Source organism: Triturus cristatus, chromosome 1_2 (assembly GCF_964204655.1).
Source record: "Triturus cristatus chromosome 1_2, aTriCri1.1, whole genome shotgun sequence".
NCBI lineage: Eukaryota > Metazoa > Chordata > Amphibia > Caudata > Salamandridae > Triturus > Triturus cristatus.
Window position 1 is genome coordinate 210,520,519 of NC_140580.1, and position 20,718 is coordinate 210,541,236.

The 20,718-nt window shown below is 44.4% G+C and overlaps 1 protein-coding gene across 3 annotated transcripts in view; it reads right to left on the reverse strand.

Moving 5' to 3' along the window:
• The window catches only part of COL13A1 (collagen type XIII alpha 1 chain), a 583,842-nt gene that overhangs the window by 156,934 nt on the left and 406,190 nt on the right, over positions 1-20,718 (reverse strand). For all 3 annotated transcript variants that reach the window (XM_085603477.1, XM_085603475.1, XM_085603476.1), the window contains 8 exons: positions 18,600-18,686; positions 18,090-18,143; positions 15,917-15,961; positions 14,153-14,224; positions 8,838-8,861; positions 8,431-8,493; positions 6,769-6,813; positions 5,902-6,054 (listed from right to left, as the gene is read on the reverse strand). In XM_085603477.1, coding sequence (XP_085459603.1) covers positions 5,902-6,054; positions 6,769-6,813; positions 8,431-8,493; positions 8,838-8,861; positions 14,153-14,224; positions 15,917-15,961; positions 18,090-18,143; positions 18,600-18,686 — 543 coding nt within the window. The remainder of the gene's footprint in view (positions 1-5,901; positions 6,055-6,768; positions 6,814-8,430; positions 8,494-8,837; positions 8,862-14,152; positions 14,225-15,916; positions 15,962-18,089; positions 18,144-18,599; positions 18,687-20,718) is intronic.

The following is a 20,718-nucleotide window of genomic DNA, read 5'->3' on the forward strand; positions in this document are numbered from 1 at the left end:
CGCGGTTAGATTTTTAAAGTTCTAGGGTACTTCGAGGAAGACTACAAGCAAGCCACTTACAAGGTAAGTACTTCGAGGGCCAACACACACTTGGGCACCGGAGTGCACGAGTTACCTCACCCAGGGAAGCCGGGTGCATAGGTGTCTTTTGGTGTCGGGTCGCGTCGCTGTTTTCTATGGAGACCAAAGAAGACTTGCTGCTTGCGTCGACTGAAGAAGTGTCCTGTGGAATCCAAGCCTGGATTCAAGATGGAGAAGACCTGAAAATTGAAGGGACAGTGTTCAAAGTCACTTGCCAGTGACCGGTGGCCAGGAAGATGGATGACCACGGATGTCGGGTGATTTCAGGTCGTCGATGGGGTTTTGACTCTTCGCTCACGAGGTCCAGGAGAGATCGATGATGACCAGCGGCTGGATTTGGAGTGTCCCATGACGTCTGCAGCTGATGGCGGTGTTGGCAACCGGATTGGAGCAAACAAACCTTGGCAACTGCAAGTCTCGTGTAGACTGAAGAAAGTCGATGGTGCAGACCAGCAAGGTCTGAGAAACTCACCCAGCAAGGGTAAGTGAGGGCAGGCCTGGAGCAACCAGGGGAGCCCTTTGAGTTGATGAGAAAGTCTTCGGGGACCCACTAGCCAACGGGCAAGTGATCGCGAAGACACCTCCTCAGGAAATGCTTTACAGGAGCCCACGGTCACTCGGGACAGGGTAGGCCGCTGATTTTTGTTGCAAGACCTGCTGGAGGCTTTGGCCACAAATGGTCCAATACACAAGTTCGTAGAACGTTGTTTAGGGTTTGCACTCAACAATAGTGCACGGACCCCGGGTATTGCTGTTCCTCGTCACTCGTGGGGTCCACTTGCCACAGCTTCGCTAGGGACTCACAATGGCCGTTGAGAAGTCAGGAAATCCACTTCCGGGGCAGCAGGGACTTCGAACTCCGGCGGGAGCGGGAAAGTTTGCAACCGTTGATTAAGGTTATTGGTGCCTGCCAAGCAGGGGAGTCACTCTTTGACTCCAAGGGAGATTCTTCTGTCTTCCAAAGGTAGTGGAACGTCGAAGGGCCAGGATTCTTGTTTGTTGAGCGTCGTCCAGGGTTATCTGATTTGTAAAGGCAATGCTTGCTATCTTATAGTGAAGATAGGGGAGGGACTATCTCTATGACCACTCCTCTAGGAGGGTCAGGGGAGGGTGTGGTTACACCCACTTCCCTTTGTCCAGTTTCGCACCAGAGCAGGGGCAGGTAGCCCCTGAACCAGTTTGAGCTGGCATATGCACAGAGGAGCCCACTGCTCCCCCAGTGCAGGACTTCAAAGTACTCTAGGAGTGCACCCACCCAGCTCCATTACACTAAATCCTATCTGGAAGGTGGTGACACCTCCCTGTGACAGGATGCCTTTTGTTGGGCCTCCTTCACTGCGAGTTTCAGTCAGCAGCAGGAGGGCAGCCCAGTGTCTGTGCTGGTGGCATCCATTTTGTGATGCCAGGGCTCTATAGGATTTCTGTTGTTTAGTACAGTGGGTACATGTCATCCCCTCTACAAGGGTGGGATCATACTCCCACACCTGTTACTGGTGTGGGGGTATGATTCCAAGTTGTGTGACACCAAACACAACATGTTTTGATGCAGTCATTCCAAAGTTAGCATTTACCGCAAGGTTATAATGCACTTAAGAGTATATGGTTTAACCGCATCCACAAACAGCCACAGGGAATAGACCCTGCCAGCTGCAGAGGGGCCCTGCTCAGGCAGAGGCACCCCCTCACATAGTAAACCAAGCACCCTGCCCTCAGGATTGGTAGGGCCTGTCATAGGGGTGGCTGAGGTCCGGGAGTGCGGGAGCCATACCAGTGAGCGGTAGTGAATGGTTGAGCGATGAGGGCATCAAAGACGCCTGGCGTTGCTTACACCCACATGTACAAGATTACTCTTACAACTCAGGGTCCCATAAGACCAATGCCCGTCTGGATCGGTTCCTCGTCACACAGGCTGCATGGGCTTGTACCACAGATTCCACCATTGAGGCCCGCTCCCTTTCAGACCATGCGCACATTACCCTTACCCTGTGCTTCCCATCCATACAGTCACCCTAATCACATTGGTGCCTAAGAGATTTACTGCTTCGGTCCCCGACGGTAGTGGATGATGTCAGGCATTGCCTGACCGACTACCTTGTGCTTAACGATGTTGGCTCTACGCCACTGTCCTCGGTTTGGGAGGCACTTAAACTGGTCGCGAGAAGGGCCTTCATTGCAAAGTGGCTTATGAGAACAAGACTAGGCAGACCAAGCGTGCGGAAATATAAGCTAAAGTAAGGGAGCTGGAAGCCATTCATAAGAGTACCAGTGTCCCCAGAATTTGGCGCCTGTTGGAGAAGGAGCGACTCCAGCTGAAACGTTTAGATCTCAATCGGGCTGAGTACGCTGTGGTCCGGCTGAAGCACAAATTCTAGTGGGCTCTAATAAAGGTGGTTGCATGTTGGCTCATTGTCTCCGCAGTCAGCGTGCGGCTCAGGCTAATAAGGCGATACGGGGAGAGAGCGGGTCTGCGGTCACAGACGATGCAGCGATAGTGGCGGCCTTTCGATCTTTTTACGAGACCTTATACTCCACTGACTCCTCCAATCTGGCCGACCCCAGTGAGTACCTCCTTGGCGCGGCGGTCACTCCTCTTCTGACCAGTGAGGCTGGAGGCCCCCATACGAATAGAGGAGGTGATCTCTGCTATCACCCGACTGAAGCCCCTGAAGGCACCGGGCCCCGACGGTTTTTGTGCTCTTTTTTATAAGACCTATTGTGTCGAACTGGCCCCACTGCTCACCCGATTATTTAATTCCTTCGTAGATACGGGCTCTCTTAAGGGCCTCCATGCTGCGAGCTACTATTTCGGTCATCCCCAAACCTGGGAAAGATCCAGAGCTCTGCAGCTCCTACCGGTCGATTTCCCTGCTGAATATTGATGCGAAGCTATTCTCAAGCATCCTGGCTCATAGACTGAATCCTCTCATACCCGGTTTGGTCGACCCGGACCAGTTCGGTTTCATTCCGGGTCGGCAATGCAAGGAAAATACTAAAAGGATTTCCCACTTAATTGACAAGGTACAACGCTCTAAGGAAGAGGCTCTACTACTGGCGGTTGACGCGGAAAAGGCCTTCGACCGTGTGCATTGGTTGTATTTATTTGCCACCCTCTAACGCTTCGGACTGGGGGTCAGGTTTCGAGGATGGGTGGCGAGCATCTATAGCGCTCCATCGGTGGCAGTCAGGGCCAACGGCCTGCTCTCGAGCGGTTTGCCAGTGGGGAGGGGGACCAGGCTGAGCTGCCCTCTCTCCCCTCTACTTTTCACCTTATATATGGAGCCTTTCGCTCAACGACTTCGGGACAACCCGTTGGCGCAAGGTGTCCAGTTTGAGTCAGATCATCATCTCATTAGCCTTTACGCCGATGATGTCATTTTCTCAGTGGCCCGTACCCTCACTTCGCTGCCGGTGACTGTGGATGATCTGCAGGCCTTTAGCCAGGTCTCAGGCTTTAAAATAAACATGCAAAAGTCTCAAGTGCTAAATCTTACAGCTGCACAAGCGACAGTTGACGCCTTGCAGGCCCACTTTGCTTTTGACTGGGTGAAGGAGGGTATCTCTTACTTTTGGCTGGTTTTCTACAAAAGTCTAAAACTGTGGAAGTGAACTATACGACTCTCCTCTCTTGCATCCGCAAGGACTTGGCCCACTGGCGGCGCTTGCCTCTGACGTGGTTTGGGAGGCTGGCTGCTGTTAAAATGAATGTACTACCCGGACCTTATATCTTTTTCAAACGCTTCCCTTACAGGCCTGATCGCACTCTCTCCAACACATACAAACAGAGATTGAACGTTTTGTTTGGGGCACGATCTCTCCCCGGCTGCAGAAGACTTCTCGCTCTGCCCAACATCACACACTATTTTCAAGCCTCGCTGCTGCGGTACCTCAGGGAATGGAATCGTCCTATTATGGAGAAGTACTGGGTCTTTATGGACCAGACGGTGATGGGCCACCATATCTGGAGGGAGGCATGGCTGCCTAGGTCCGCTCGCGCCTAGGGGCTATATTCCTTGCTGGTTACCCGCCCCACTCTGCTCGCTTGGGATAAGGTTTCCACGAGGGCTAACCTTACCACTTTCCCCTCACCGATGACCCTGATCTTCTTAAACCCTGACTTCCCACCTGGGATGGATAGAAGGGTCGGTTTGCGCTGGCTGAAGGGCGGGTGTAAACGCCTGGGACATCTGTTGGACATACAGGGTCACATCCCCTTCAAAGAACTCCAAGAGGACTACCGCCTTACTGGCTCAGATCTCTTTCTACATACACAAATGATACATTGGGTGTCCGGTGCCACAACACGATCCTTGACTATTAGACAGATGCTGCAATTCGAGAAGTGGCTCTTCTACAAAAAAGATGACCACAAACTTATCTCCGAAATAAACTTGTTCCTCACTCAGGGCGTCAAGAAGGCTTGCACGGCAGCAGGTCAGAGATGCTGGGAGGCAGAGCTGGGACGCACACTATCAGACAAGGAGTGGGACGATGTCTTCTATAGGTCCAACCACACGGCGTACTCCATGGGTCACGCTGAAACTGCATTTAAAATTGTATCCTATTGGTACCACACCCTGGCCCGCCTAGCCAAGTGGAACTCCCAATGTGATGGCCTCTGCTGGCGCGGCTGCGGTAGACCTAGTACCCTCCTTCACTTGCTGTGGAACTGCCCAAAGCTCACGAGCCATCGGGAGAGAATACTTGATGACATTGATAGGGCCTTCGACACCACCTTTCCCAGGCTTCCTGCTTACACACTCTTGGGGTTGCCCAACGCGCTGACCTTCCCCTTGCGCTCTACCAGAGGGAGACAGATGGCATTAGCGCTGAATGCCGCACAGCGAGTGCTTCTAGCTGGGTGGAAATCAGACAGGATCCTGGAGCATACACTATAGCTGCATCAATTGTGGTATCTTTTAGGCATGGAGAGGCTGTCAATGGCTACCCTTGGGAATAACTCAGATTATGCCAAGATTTGAGCCCCTTTTATTTCCATTCTATCCACTTAATTCTGGAAACTGTCCTGTCCCAACTATCTCCTTCCAATGGGCCCCCTGACCCTTTATGGCATTGTGGATTATCGCATCTAATAGTATCTATAGGCTGGATTCTCTTTTCTTTTGTTTCTTGCTCACTGTAGAGAGGTGGGGTGGGGGTGGAGGGTGGGTGTTGGTTTTTCTTGATGTTCTTTTGTTCCTTGTTTCAAAAGCAGACCCATTAGCAATTAGTTGTCTGTTTTAGGCTTTCGACTTGCTGCTGCTCGCAAACCCCGCAGCACATTGGACTTTGCTACTACCCACTTGTGGATTTAGGCCTGCCAGTTATCTCTTTTTACAAATGCGGCCGGCCCTGCCTGGGTTGTAGGCGACATGCTGTGTTAATTACCCGACTGGGTGAGCCTTTATCACACTGTCCTGCCCTCCGGGTCTGAATGTGCGATTTCCAGCCCGCTGGGTTGTAGGCAATGCTGTAATGTAATTTCATGCTAAGAATTCTGCTAATAAAAATCCATTTAATACTAAAACCCAAACTTTCATTTTTGGATCTACATTAAGGTGCCTTAAAATAGGGAGAGATTTTATTTGTAACAAAACTGTGAGGATATAATGCAAAAGTCTCAAAATGATGGCTGTCTTTTATTCTAATGCATGGAATATTATTTCAGATGACAAATGAATTAACCTGTTAGAACCTATAGAGACCTTTTTAATATATTACAGCACAAAACATGCATTATTCATTTCATCAGTATTTGCAATGGTATCCAAGTAGGGATATGTATGGTATAACATGAAAGCAAATCAGCTTCTCGTTGCTTACTGGAGATCCGCTCTGTCCAGCTGCTCCTTTATCTCCCTTCGGTCCTGGAAAACCCATAAGTCCAGTGTCACCCTTGACACCAGGAAGACCATCTTCTCCAGAGGGTCCTTGTGGACCAGGAGGTCCAGCCTCTCCTGACTTGCCTCGTGGACCCTAAAATCAGAAAACGATAAATATACAATGCATAGGAATAGCAGTAGAGGTTGTGGGGGACATGAAATGAGCATTGGTACAAAAGAAAAACAAAGGATAATGTAAATCTTTTGTAATTTATAAGTCAATTTGGTGGGTTATAGATGAATGTTAAACACCTTTCAATGGGATATGTTTTTAAAGGACAACTGGTCATAAAACTTGATAGTTTTTTTTTTTTTATCAGTGAGATGTTACCTTGCTGCTTGGTGCTTGCTCCTTCAAATAACCACCATGGATCATTAGCTGCTGTGTAATATTGTCATATGAGCAATAACTCCATCACAATATGAATAATTCATATGTAGTGGAATGTAATAGCTGTTGCGCATTTGTATGTCTTAACGTCTTTAAAGTGGGTACTTTAATAAATAAATGTAACTGACCCAGGCAACCCTATTATAAAATGATGTCCTTGGCACCAAAGAGTTCTGCCTTAGTATAAACTAACTTCTGGTCTATATTTAATACAAATATATAGAATGTTAACAAAAATAGTCTTACAATAAGTACCTCACCTTGTGGCTTTCTGATAACCAAGTATAAGGTTGTAGGAATAAGCAGAAACTCTGCATTATATTAAGATATTGCTACTGTAACCCCTTCTGATTTGCCAGCCAGTATTTGCAGCAATCCAAAATCAAACAACAGAGTAATAAATATGAGTTGTCTCACCTTTTCACCATCATGACCAGGCACACCAGGCAAACCAATGTCTCCCTGTCGGATGAAATTATTAACATCAGATGTTAAAATCCATAATTGCTCATTTTAAGTCCGTTTTTAAGTATTGTCAATTGTTTTATTTATGTTCCCCATCATTCATGGCTTAAATTCCCTAGTGCTAAGTTAGGAAAAGCAATGCAAATGCCTTCTTTTGCCAGTGCAGGGTCTTCGTTTACACACTTAAGTCCCTATTAGGATGGCGAGCGGATTGCCACCGCCAGCCTGGCGGTAGCCATCTGCCCGCCAGATGGCCCCGTATCACCCCCTGTCATATTAGAATGGCGAGAGGCACCGTGGCGGACAAAAAGAACGTGCGCCGTTTTTCCACTGGTCAGATTCCCGACCGGGCGGAAAAGACCCTTGTGGTGGCGTTGCCTTGCAGACACCTCCATCCATATTAGTATGTGGCATTTACAATGCCTTTCCATGGCGGAGATTCCGCCATGGAAAGGCATGCGGATTTCACTTCGGGGGCCCGTTGCGGGCCCCCAGGGGGGTGGGGGGGTGGTGCTCCCCAACATTGGCATGGACAAGATGGCAGGTACCGCGTGGTGTCTGTCACATTGTGCATGCCAATGCACAACATGCATTATTGACATTGCGGCGGGTGCTGCTTACAGCACCGCCCGCCGTAATGTTAATAATGTGGGATGCGACCGCCATGGCGGGACCGCCGCACCTCTTGCGGGCGGTCTCGTTTGCCGTTGCGGTGGCGGGCGGACTTTCGTAATGAACCTCTAAGTTATTGTTTGTGTGGTCTGTTGCACATGCAGACATATATTTACCCTTGCACGAAACAGCATATTAATTTCATGCAGAAAGAAAAGGATTTTATATCAATCACTAGATAATGTGCCTGCATGCTTCATTCAAATTATGCCAGATAACCATTTAACAGGAAAGTATTTTAGACTGAACACTGCTCAGGATATAAATACTCTTATAAAGAGCCCATTATGTGTGCCTGAAACCTGGTACTACAATAGAACTGAAGGAGATCTAACTTAAATGTATGTATGAAGAATATTTTATTAAGGAAGGCAGAGATGCAATTTCCCTGGTTAAAATTATTGATTATTTTACAAATTAAAGGAGAACTCTAGGCCATATAATGCATTCAACTACATTTTCTGTTCTCCCATATCACCTCCCTGAGGCATTTTTTGGTTTTGAAACCTAGGAAGCAACAATGAACCTACATTAACCTGTATGAACCTATAGAGAGCTTTTTATCATATTACATCAGTCGGGATCCATGGCAAAATGTCTGCTTGCACCCAACAGATCTGTTTCATCATTGTCTCGGAAATGCCACACAAGGAGTCCCTCATGAAACAAAGGTGACTGTGACTGTCCACTAGATTGGTTGGTCTGCTAGTGATTAGTTGCTGCTTTCAGGTTATAATAATTTTAAATACCCCAAATCGGATGTGTTCTATAGTCACCCACCTACCTCAATCTAGCTAGGGCTCTTCTTGAGGAGTCATATCTGTGACACTTTCCACACTTTTTCAAGTGGCACATTTGGATCTAATTGCTCATTCTCTATTAATGATCAAAATGTATGATATATAATCCGAAACTGGGTTATTTTAATGTACACATATTTACCTTCTGTCCAGGTGCTCCAGGGAGGCCAGATGCCCCAGAAGGTCCTGGTAGCCCAGGTGGCCCCTGAAAGAAAGAAATGTATTATTGAATAACAATCAAAAAAGACAAATAATAATGTTCTAACTCTCCAGCAATTACAAAGGTCAGGAATATTGCTAATTGATTAAGGCGGGACCCAGTAAGGAAAGTCAATAAAGCCAACCCCTTTTGCTTCTGTGGAAATTACCCCACATAGGAAGAATATCCCCTTCTGAGGATACAATTTTACCAATCATAGTACTGAGATTAAGGATTGTGAATTTACTCTTACAAATGTTTTTTAGCAACAAAGGTAAATTTTGTTGATCAAAAAGCTTGAGAATCTTAGTCTATGTTTTCATTTGCACATTGAAAACAGTGCAACTTACCATAAGGGCCAATGTTCGGATTTCCTAAAAGAAATGAAGATAACAAGCAAATTGTTAGCTTTTTAGTTTTAATTAATTCCCCACTTATTTAACTAGTCAGTTTCAGCTACTTCACTTGAAGAAAACATGTTTAGTACTGTTATTTGTTGTACAATGCCTGATAGGAAATCCCCTCTCCTTAGCAGGATGACCTGCGCAATGAGGGCACAGGAGCAAGAACAGGTCCTACAGCACACTTCCTAGCACACTGAACTTTATATCGGGAAAATTAAAATGTGATCACATCTGAGTTAAGTGCATTGGCCCACACCACAAAAAAATAGTTGATTAGATAATAGAAGTAATGATCCAGTATCAGACTAGTCTAAGTGAAAAGAAGGCTATTATCTCTATTTTTCTTCATTGATCAAATGTATGCCACATAATGTCCTCCCTGCACACTACCTAGTTAAACAAGCCATAGCAATGCAATATGTCTAGCCTTTGGGACCTATTGGCTTTGTCAATAAGATTTAGCCATCCGGCACACCATACCTAATGCTACACCATACCCAATGCTGTGCAACAAGGTTAAATAACAAAAAAGAGCATATTGCGTCATTTTGTAGGCGTGTGCACCATTCTTGCGTGCCCCTACAAATTGACACAGCCATTTTCTTTCTTTGTATATGCCAATCCAACTCGGATCTGCAAATACATTAAAAAAAAATGCAGTAGCTTCTTTTGGAAAGCAGATGGGCAGTAAGCAACATGGGGGAGGGGAGCCGAAGCAACACAGGGGTCAAAGCGAATGGGGAGAAGCAACACAGGGGTCAAAGCGAATGGGGATAAGCAACACAGATAGGCGGGATGGAAGCAACAAGAGGGGGCAGAGGGGGCTTAATCAACACTCAGGGCTGGGAACAACACAAAAGAGTCGGGGAAAGGATGGAAAGGATGGAACATGGAGGAAGCAGGGGAGCAAATTGGTGAGAGGGAGAGCAATGTGTAGTGCGGAGGGCAGGGAGACAGCAAAGGAGCAAGAGAGAGAACGACAGCGCTGGGGGAGAAGTACATGGGTAAAATAGCAATGTAGGTAGGGGAGCACATCAGGGTGACTACATCACGCATGAGGACGGGGAGAAGCACATAGGCGATAGAGAGCAACGCGAAGAGAGAATGAGAAGCACACATGCACTTTTGCGGAATGCTTTAAACAAAATGAAAAGAGTAGGGCCTGAACAACGAGCAGTGTAAGGTCACCTTAATGTACCCATGCTTGAGGGGAAGGGCAAACACAAGAAGAAGAAGGAAAGCCCACACACTCTATTGAATAAGACGCAGACAAATTAGTGTGACAATGACAATGACAATGAAGGCAACCAGTGGTAAGCAATGGGTGGGCGTGCAACAGAAAGTTTGTGCGCTGTCTAGTAGGCGAGCCCTAAAAAACAGTACTATCACGCTTGAATGTTTTCATAAACAGTCACTTTCGCAAACTAAAGTACCATGCGCAGAATAATACATATTTGAGTTTTGTTACTAAAGAAAGTACGCAATCCAATATTTTTCTGCAGAAAATACCAAGAATAATTACAATTATCAGAGGAAAATGTGCATGGTTTCAAATGGGCGATTTGTCAGTGTTTTTCTTTAATATATCTATAAATCTTGACACAGATTTTAGGTGACAGCCCATGCCAAATTTCATGAAGTAGTATATTCTTGAGTAAACTATAGGAATATTCATTATATAAGACTAATAGTTAACACAGTGTTTGCAAACCTAAACCGTATGCAAAGCTTGACTGAACATTGCTCAAATGACAAAGTATCCTATTTATATAGCATATAATGATGTATTGTTCAAGACCATAATATGTGTGAAGGCATGTATGAATAGTAGATTATAGAGTTCCTTTACTTAACAAGCATTGGCATAGCCAATAGGTCTCGCTTTTGGGACCTTATAAGTATTTAGTTATGCAGCACTTGGTGCAACAACATTAACTGTTGCATGGTTAAACACTTATAAGGCCCCAAAGGTGAGATCTATTGGCTATGCCAATGCTTGTTTTTTGTTGTTGTTTTTTTTTTAAGGACAAGCAGTGCTATCAGGCTCCGGCTGCCACTTAGAGGTAGAGAGAGAGAGAGGTGTGTAGAGAAAGAGAGAGAGGTGTGTAGAGAGAGAGAGAGGTGGGTAGAGAGAGGTGGGTAGAGAGAGGGGTGTAGAGAGAGGGGTGTATAGAGAGGGGTTAAGAGGGAGGGGTGTGGAGAGAGGGGTGTGGAGAGAGGGGTGTAGAGAGAGGGGTGTAGAGAGAGGTGGGTAGAGAGAGGTGGGTAGAGAGAGGGGTGTAGAGAGAGGGGTGTGGAGAGAGGGGTGTAGAGAGAAGGGTGTAGAGAGAGGTGGAGAGAGGTGGAGAGAGGTGGAGAGAGAGAGGTAGAGAGAGAGGTGGAGAGAGAGGTGGAGAGAGAGGTGGGGAGAGAGGTGGAGTGAGAGGTAGTGTAGAGAGAGAGGTAGGGTCGAGAGAGATGTAGGGTAGAGAGAGAGAGGGGTAGAGAGAGAGAGGGGTAGAGAGACAGAGCGGTAGAGAGAGAGGGGTAGAGAGAGAGAGCAGTAGAGAGAGAGCGGTAGAGAGAGAGAGAGGTATAGAGGTAGAGGTAGAGGGATAGTGGATTCTACAAGAAGCGCCATGTGAGAATCACTGCATGTAGAAATCGCTTCACAATAAGTAGGTCCACCAATGAGTGAGGAAGTGAAATCAATACGCGTTAATTATGGGCCATAAAGAAGGAAGAATTAAAATTCACCATATCAAGCTCCATGCACGTAAATATGGGCCACCGTGAAGGAGGAAAAGCCAAATGAGCATCGAGAATGTGCCTTTATGTAGAGAATAGGCTCACTGTAGCCAAAGAAATTGGGCAAAAGCCAAGACATGACTCTCAAGTTCCATGGACACATAAAAACGTAAGCAAAAAGTAAGTATATGTGAATCATTCTGAATACAGAAATGGATGCAATTTTGCCACCTGTTATTTGTTTGCCTGTTTGAGCTCCTCGTTTTTATTTGAATACTATAGAATAGATTCATACCCAAATTTCATGTTTGAATGCACCCATCACAAGCATACAATCCCTTAAAGGCAGATGCACCTAAGAGGAATATTGGACACTACAACTTTTGCAACTGATTGTGGGGGTCCTAGGCCAATGAAAGCAAACAAACTAATCAGAAATAAACACCCAAGGTCAAAGAAATGCCAAACCTTACAAACCAAAAATGATAAATTGCACCCTGCAGAAGTGTGCGCATGTATTAGGCAAGCATATCAGCCCACTTAGAATGATACATACATGTATGAAGAGTGATAACCAGTTGATATCCTTCCCGTGGTAGGGAAATGTGATGCCCCTGAATCAATGTATAGAGGCCTACATCTTGGTGCATTATGATGCTTTCACAGCAAATATAAAATGAGAATTGAGAGTGCCTTACAAACCCAGAGGTGAAAGGGCATAGTACACAATTACTGCAGAACTAGGTCATTAATGTTTTAGAAAAGGGTATTAAAATATGAACATATGGATTCAATCAACACATACTAATCAATGAATCTAGGACAAGGGACACTGCATAATTCACTCAAAAAGGCACTGAACTGCACGTGTTCTCTTGATTCAACTTAATTAAACAACTTCATTTAAAAACACCATCATAATACTATTGTGCACAGTCAAATTAAAAGAAACTTTACTCTTGAGGGATGGTTTATCCTGCGCGAGAATTCCTGGCCAAAACCTGTTGCTCGCTGTCCAATGTTTGTGTATGTTTTCCCAAAATTACATGATGTATAACAATGAAATTTTGAAAAACGCCTTCCAATTATCAAAATCGATGCTTGACTACAATTATTTCAAACAAAGTGGTCAAAAAGTGAATATATATATATATATGTAAATACTGGGGGCGTATTGCATCACAATAAAATGTCACCTTTCTTGCAGAATGAGACAGGCTCGTTCACGTTTTGTCGCTTTGACGTGTGAGAAACAGTATGTATTTAGGTTGCAACGCGAAGCAGTGAACAAGTCGTTTAGGAGATGGCATGTCACTTTTGGGGTCTAAGGCGCCTCATCTTCCCACAGTGTTACGTGTTCGTAGTTTACTTGCTAAGGTGACAGGGTGAACTAACTGTTCGTCACACAAGTAACTGCTGAAAATCAAATAACCTGCCAGCTATTCGAGGAACCAGCACCTCGCGCCCTTCCACTCTTGACCTCGTGCCAACCTGCCCCCTGGACAATAAAGGACTTCATGGCTCTGCTAAATTAAGGCGATGTATCTGCAGTGCTCGAGGACTTGGGCAAACAAGGTGCCGCAATGTTATTGCAGGATACAAAGGCTGATCAGAGCCAACCCTCAGACAGGCAATGTTTTCAGGACAATAAAGGACTTCGTGGCTCTGCTAAATTAAGGCGATGTGTCTGCAGTGCTCGAGGACTTGGGCAAACAAGGCGCCACAATGTTATTACAGGATACAAAGGCTCATCAGAGCCAACCCTCAGACAGGCAATGTTTTCAAGCAACGCCAGTCCACCTGCCACACCCCCTACTCTCTCCCTCCACCCGGGCATAATCAGTGGAAATGAACGATCAACAGCTGCTCACTCCAAAATAGAAAAGAAAGGCTCATTTTCAGTCGAGGGGTGGTCTGAAACTGCAACAGCAACCCAAGGGGATTTCAGTCACTTGTTCGGTGCATGTTTATTTGGAACATTTCATGGTGTGTTACACTGGATGTCCCACGTTATTGTGGTGTATGCAAACGCATATTAATGGCCAGTACCCAGAAAAGCAAACACCGCTGGGAGTGATATTGCAGGAGGAGTGGGAAAACAAACCATCCTCGCAATAAAACGGGGGCCTGCACAGCAAGACTCGAGAAGAATGTGAAAATGCCAGTGATGGGAGGAGACTGCCCGGTTTAGACCTGGAGGGTGGAGACGGAATCTGTTTAAGTGACAGGAGCAAAAAAGCGTTGCAGAGGGAAAGGGAAAACAAGACGCATGGCCGCGAGACGCGCTCTGTGGTGGGGGAGGGGTGGAGCGAGGAAAGCCAGATGGCAGCTGCGCGCGTGCCCGTGCGCGTAACCGCAAGCTTGAGGCCAGCAGAAGCATGTGGTAGGACTTTGAAAAGCCCACTTACTAAATGTCGCACCAGAGCAGCGTATGCGCTGGCTCAGGCGAGACCTAAAAGGAGATCATGACAGAAAGGTGCCACTAAAATCTACCTATACTTCGAAGTTTCTAAGAATAGGTAGAGAGTTCTTACCTGTAGTGCCTCGTTGATGTTACCATTATATTCCATCTGCTCTGGCGGCTTCCCTGGCTCACCTTTGGATCCCTGCACAATATGACAGATTTCAAAAGAAGTGTCACAGCCATGAAGTTAAAACAAAATTGAGTTGCCACTTCTAAGATATTCCTAAATAACTGATTTAGTATTAGATGTGTAAAAGACCGGCACAGTAGCTCAGTTCACAATGTTTCACAAATTTTGCACAATGAAGTTGAACTTGAGTGTGTAAAAACACTTTCTGAATGTAAATTCCACGTCCTGATTCATGGATTAAGATTGGTGGACTTTTGCATATGTAGCTACACTTAACAAATTCAGAAAATCTATTCGTAGGGAGGAATTGCAGAATTTCCCAGTTTAAAGTTGAGGGTGAGATCCAAGGTGTTTTTGTGGTGATCCACCCCCCCTTTCAAAGTAGATAAACACAAACACAATATGTAGGTTTTTCCGTGCTAGCATACCTCATGCAGATAGTTTCTCACACTAAATAGGCATGAACATGTGTGCCTCTGAGAAGCAAAATTAAGTGCCTTTTCTTGGGTGGAAATCAACAGAGAACAGCTCTGTTAGTGAAACTGTAGGAGAAAGGTTCTTCAACATGGAACAATATTTCTCACAATGCTTTTAAGAAAACAAAAGTCACCCAACGGGAGCAGATGACCGACTTTCACAGATGACCGGCTTTCACAGATGACCAGATGTGTGACTTTGAGGATTTAAATATAGCAAATTTTATTATTATGATGTTTTGCTTACAGGTTTAAAAACAGTTAACTTGACAATAATCTGAATAAAGGCTTGCTTTAGATCACACAACCAATTTTGGGCTTCCGTTATGAGTTGCCCTTTAATTGCTGTTGGGCCCCAGAGTTACTGGCCCAGTAGGAGTTACAAGGTCCATGAATTAAGTTCTGTACTAGTACGTTTCACCAAGCTGAAAGCAACTGAAATTTCAATGTGAAAGTCAGGAAAACAATTAGTAATTATTAGAGAAAACAGACCCAGAATTGATGATATGCCTTGGTAATTCCTAATTTTGCAAGTGAACTTCTGGTGCGAAGTTCCCACCAACAACTTGGAAAACTCGAAAAGGAACTCATAATGTGATATTGCATGCATGTTTTCTTTTTCTCTTTTAATGTCCATAAAGAACAGTCCAAAAGAACAAATGATGGACAGGCTTCTGAACAAATCAAACATTCCCCCCAGTCACAGATCTGGGTTTAATCCATCGTTTTTCTGCTCACTATGCCTCCCTGGACCGGAAACAAGCTGGGGTAAATGTTTGATTTGTTCAGCATTCCGTCCATCATCTGTTCTTTTTGCTTTTGTCGCCCTAAGTGGGAAGGGTGTGTCCAGACATGGGTCCCGTGCTCACTGTGCCACTGGATTTATGCTAGCCTGGCTGATGAGGGGTGATCCCCAGAAACCAGTCCCAGGATGCTAATTTCCGGTCCAGGGAGGACCTGGCCAGGCAGTTTGGGCTGTATTGTTCCCATAGGGAGCAGAGTCAAGACTGATTTGCTTATGGCTGGGTCCAAACTGGGGTGGCATGGAGAGCAAAAAAAGATGGATCAAACCCAGATCTGTGTCTGGAGGTGAATGTTTGATTTTCAGCATTCCGTCTATCATCTGTTCTTCTTGCTATAAATAAGAGTCGGTATGTTTTTGATTCTATTCAAGTAATTGATTTGAATGGCTTTAAATATATTCTGAATGTTCTCATCAGAAACTTACCCTGGGTCCAGCTGGCCCCTGTTCTCCAAGCACTCCGGGCTCTCCCTGCAGCAATACATATGTATATAGAGTTATACAAAAAAGCTTTTCTAGAGTCGTTAGAAATAGGATTATATTTGCACAAAGACATTGTGAGATTAACATCAGGGAACACACTATAATCCAAAAAGGCCAGACTTTACATTCGACTACATTATCTGCAACTTAGGCTGGAAGGACTAACCACTGATGGTTAACATAAAATGTCAACAAACAAGGTGGGCTTGCACTTTTCACCACTGTATCACTACAATATTTATTTAAGTGTCCAGGTGATGGTAAGAACCTGATAAGGTGTTTTTCACAAATACAATGCAGCTGAGTACAGAATGGGCCTTCACATGACATAGTACGTTGAGATAAAATGTAGGGGCCTCTGCTCATACCTAAGTGTTCAATTAGTATAATTTGTTCTTGGTAACAGACCTTACAGACACGTTCTAAAGAGCCAAACAGTTGCTGAACATATCTCAGAGACTAGAAGGTTGTTTTAGGTTTGTAATCCGTTTTGACTCAATAGGATACTTGGTAGACTAATTACAGTTGACACTTGGAATATGCATGCTTGATAAATGATAATACCCATGTTGGGAATTTGAACAAAATGCACTTGGTGAGTCACTTTTTGTATGTTTTTTTGTGATCATGCCTCATTGATATGCACGATTTTGCCTATCAGATTTAAATATTTGTTCTATGCTAAATTAACTGATACAGATCACTATGGGCCAGATGTACGACCCTATGAATTTACGAGTTGCAAATTGTGTCGTTTTACGACTCACAATTTATGACTCGCAAATTGGAATGTACAACAGTGTCTCAGACACTGTTTGTGATTCCTATTGAGGTCTCAAATTACATGTCTCATGTATATCCATGAGGCAGGTTCAATTTTCGACCCCATTAGGAAGGGCTAGCAATCCCAGGGATGGTGGCCTGCTGGGGTGAGCAGACCACCATTTCTGTGACTGCTTTTTAAATAAAGCAGTTTAAAAAAAAAGGAAAACAGGATGCATTCAAAAAAGAAAAATTAAACATTTCTGTTTCATTTATTAAGGGCAGGCAGTGGTCCCTAGGACCACTGCCTGCTGTTAAAAAATATTTTCGTATCCATTCACAAAGGGGAAGGGGTCCCCGAGGGACCCCTTCCCATTTGCGAGTGGCTTACCACATACTTGAAGTAGGTGGTAAACTGTGAGTGTTTTGTGGCCGCAAATGCAGTCGCAAAACAATGGTACATTCCATTGTTACTCACTATTAGGAAGGGTCGCCCCTTCCTAATAGCGAGAGTCGCAAAAGCTATTTTGCGAGTCACTGACTCGCAAAATAGCGTTTGTACATGCCAGGACCCTTGTTAGCAGTCGCAAATGGGCCAATTTCCCGTTTGCGACCGCAAAAAACAGTTGTACATCTGGCCCTATGTTTTTAGCCCCACAATTCTGCGTCAGCTCTTTACCTATTTGAAGATGATATATATGTAAAATGTATTTCTTTGTTTTACCAAGTTTCTAATTTATTGCTGAATATTTTGAGATGGTAGGACAGCTTTGAGAGATTTATATTTTTCATGGGTTTGAGAGCCATCTGTATAACTAGAAAACCATGATGGTTTGCATATATTAGTGAGTGAGTCTCAAATAGGTGGTGTAATAATGAAACACTATGGTGACTATCAAAAATAATAGGGCTGACATTCCTAAATAAGACCTGGAAGAGCTAGAATAATATATAAAAGAGTCAAAGTCTTGAATAAATTGGAACATTTCAGAAGCGCCAAAACGGCGAGCTACTACAGGCAGCAGCACATTCAAGGCAGGCCTCATGTAGGGGAAGTGAGTGTGATGTCAAAGAAACAGGCCTAAGAGCAGGTGAGTGACAGGGTATGTGGCGGTCTCCCCCAGAATGAGACACTGGCATGCATTGTTCTATGAGCTATATTGGCTTCCACATCTGTTGCTCTCCTTTCTAAGAAAACATGGGTGATATCAAGGAGGTGGCAGCAAAAGGAGTGGGTGACCGATCATGAGTCCAAGGTAATCCGAATGACGGGGCTGGATAAAACAACATTTCCACCCTATCCTTTCATATCTCAATGCAGTGTTTACAGTCTTTACTTAGTCATATAAAATACCTTTTCCCCTTGCAGTCCTGCTATTCCAGGCTGGCCAATGTCACCAACTTCTCCCTGTAGAGATAACACATTTAAAAAACGTAATATAAGGAAACCTATGGCATCATATTACTAACGCCATATTTTACCCAGCAAAATAATAATACGCTATGCCCAGAATATGTGGTAACTCAGAAACCTGTCTAGTTAGTCCTTGTTTTCTTTACAGCAGAATTAGCGGTTACTAAACTAGTTACGCTTCTGATATGGTGATTGTGAATAGACACTGCAGCTGACGATTTTATCAGTTCCAAAAAGTTTTACTCCTGTCTTCATGCAATATTATACTTGAAAACCATTTTTATGAATCAAAATAATTGCTTCATGGGTTTCACCTTATCATGCTTTGTGATGGTTTGAAAGTGTCACATGCTCTCTATTTGGAATCTATCAACTAAATGTATGCACAGACAACTATAGAGGAGTTTTACCTTCATTACCGAAAAAGTTCCTCAGGGGGCGTACACGTACCTTTGGTCCTGGGAATCCTGGAGGCCCAGGAGGGCCAGGCTCCCCTATAACTCCACCAAGTGCATTTCCAGTCTCTCCTTTTTCTCCCTGTAGGACAATACCATTATATGATCATTTTTTTACATTCATTTTATTTTTTTATATTGCTGCACAACATAGACAATATTCAAACATAAAACAAGAACACTACACACTCTTTTGCTAAAATAAAATTGAAAACCATTAAATTGTTCGGAAACTGGGTCAAAGGCATTTAATTAATAAAAATAATTCAACGTAAGCATATTGCGCACATGACTCTGACTTAATTATGTAATATATGAATACAGCAAAATTTTCATAGCGGAGTAAAAACCGAACTATTTTCATCACTGATAATAATACAGTTTCTCACAACTTTACTGAAGATTTCTCGGTGCTCGGCGAAGCTCACCAACTACTTTGAATGATTTAATACGCCTCCCACATTACCTGACATTTTAAGAAATAACAATTTATTTCTCAATTGCTTCAATAGATGTCCAAGAAGCGGTGGTTTCTCCTAAAGGGCATAGGAACGTGGCCCCACTGGACCCCCTGAGCTGCCACATGCTGTAATGTTTATCACGTTAATGTTAAAAACATAAAACGTGTTTTGGGCAGGGCGTTGGGCATAGCCTCTCTGATTGGCAGGCTTGGGATAAACTAAGGGTGAGCATGTTGGGTTGGATAGGTCTCTTACTGTGTCCAGCCCGCATGCAGACTTCAGACCCTTAACCCTGTGCTGTCTTAGGCACCCAGGGGGAAGGCAGCGCAGCGGAGCCTCTTGCATTGGACCAGTTTTCTCTCTTTGTCAACACCCTTAATCTTAAGGCTATACGCCACATTGCAAGACCGAAAAAGCATAAAATGTCTTGTAAATTCTTGAACCTTGCCTAATATTAGCTAGACGTAGGGTGGCTATTACGTGGATGGGGACAGCGTTGCCCCACAATGGACTCTTGGTGACCAGACGTACTGGAACGGGCCTTCGCAGAAGAGTCCCACATGAAACTGAACAGGAGGGATGACAAATTGGCTGATGATCTGGAGGATTGGAGAGGAGAGCTCAGGAGTGTAGCTATAGCCCCAGATGCTTACACCAACTCTGTGGAGGATTGTAGCTCACATGGAAGTGTGGAAGGGGATGGGTAAGAATGACTGGGATGGACCTGAGAGGTTGACACTGTGCTTTGTTGTGGTAACGGCTAATTAAAATGGCAATTCGAAGTGCTCCCACCTCGCTGGTATTCTGCTAAATATAACTTTTTGAATGTACCCTTTACCCATGGATGCCCAAACTGTATCAAAGCAGGTGCGTATGAAAATGAAAATAAAGAATATGGAAAAAAAACTGTAGGCTATTGACAATCACATGCTAGGTAATGTTTATGAGCTATTACGGACGGGAGTTACTTGCTCTTGGGCCTGAAGTTCGTTTTTTTATATTTCTAGTAAGCACTCAGGAGAGGCCATGTGTACATCTGTGTATGGGCAGATCATATACCCCTTTTTGAAAGGTCTGTCGTGTTGTGCCTTTACACAAAAACACATGCTTTGGTTGTTTTTCGCCCTGGTGCTGGATGAAAGTTTGCTGGACATTCATACTAGTCAACAGCCCACTGTGGAACTGATGCTCTCTGCCAATGTAAGCGAAACCTATAGGTGCAAATTTAGTAATCTACCACCCACTGCCTCATCCCAAACTACCTCTACGCACTTTACACTACACATGTGCACAATCTTGAATTGTTTCCTTACCTCACACTATCTACAGCCAAGATCACCATAAGCAACATCTGAGTGCGTCCTCCAATTTACGGTTTTAGTTTTGGCCTGCTTTTGTGTTTCATATAACATGATATTGGCCTGATGATTCTCTTTGCACCAACCTATTAATTAGCAACAGTGGCGGTTAGCTTTCAACCAGCATCTGTCTCCTGTTCTGTGCAATATTTTTCTCAAAGAAAAGATATATATATTAATCGCCTCCTTCCATGATAGTTAATTGCTGAACCTAATCCAAAATATTCACAACTGGTCCTTTATTTTTTTAAATGCGTGGAGAAAAAGAGTTTGGACCACACCTGTAGTCCCTGTA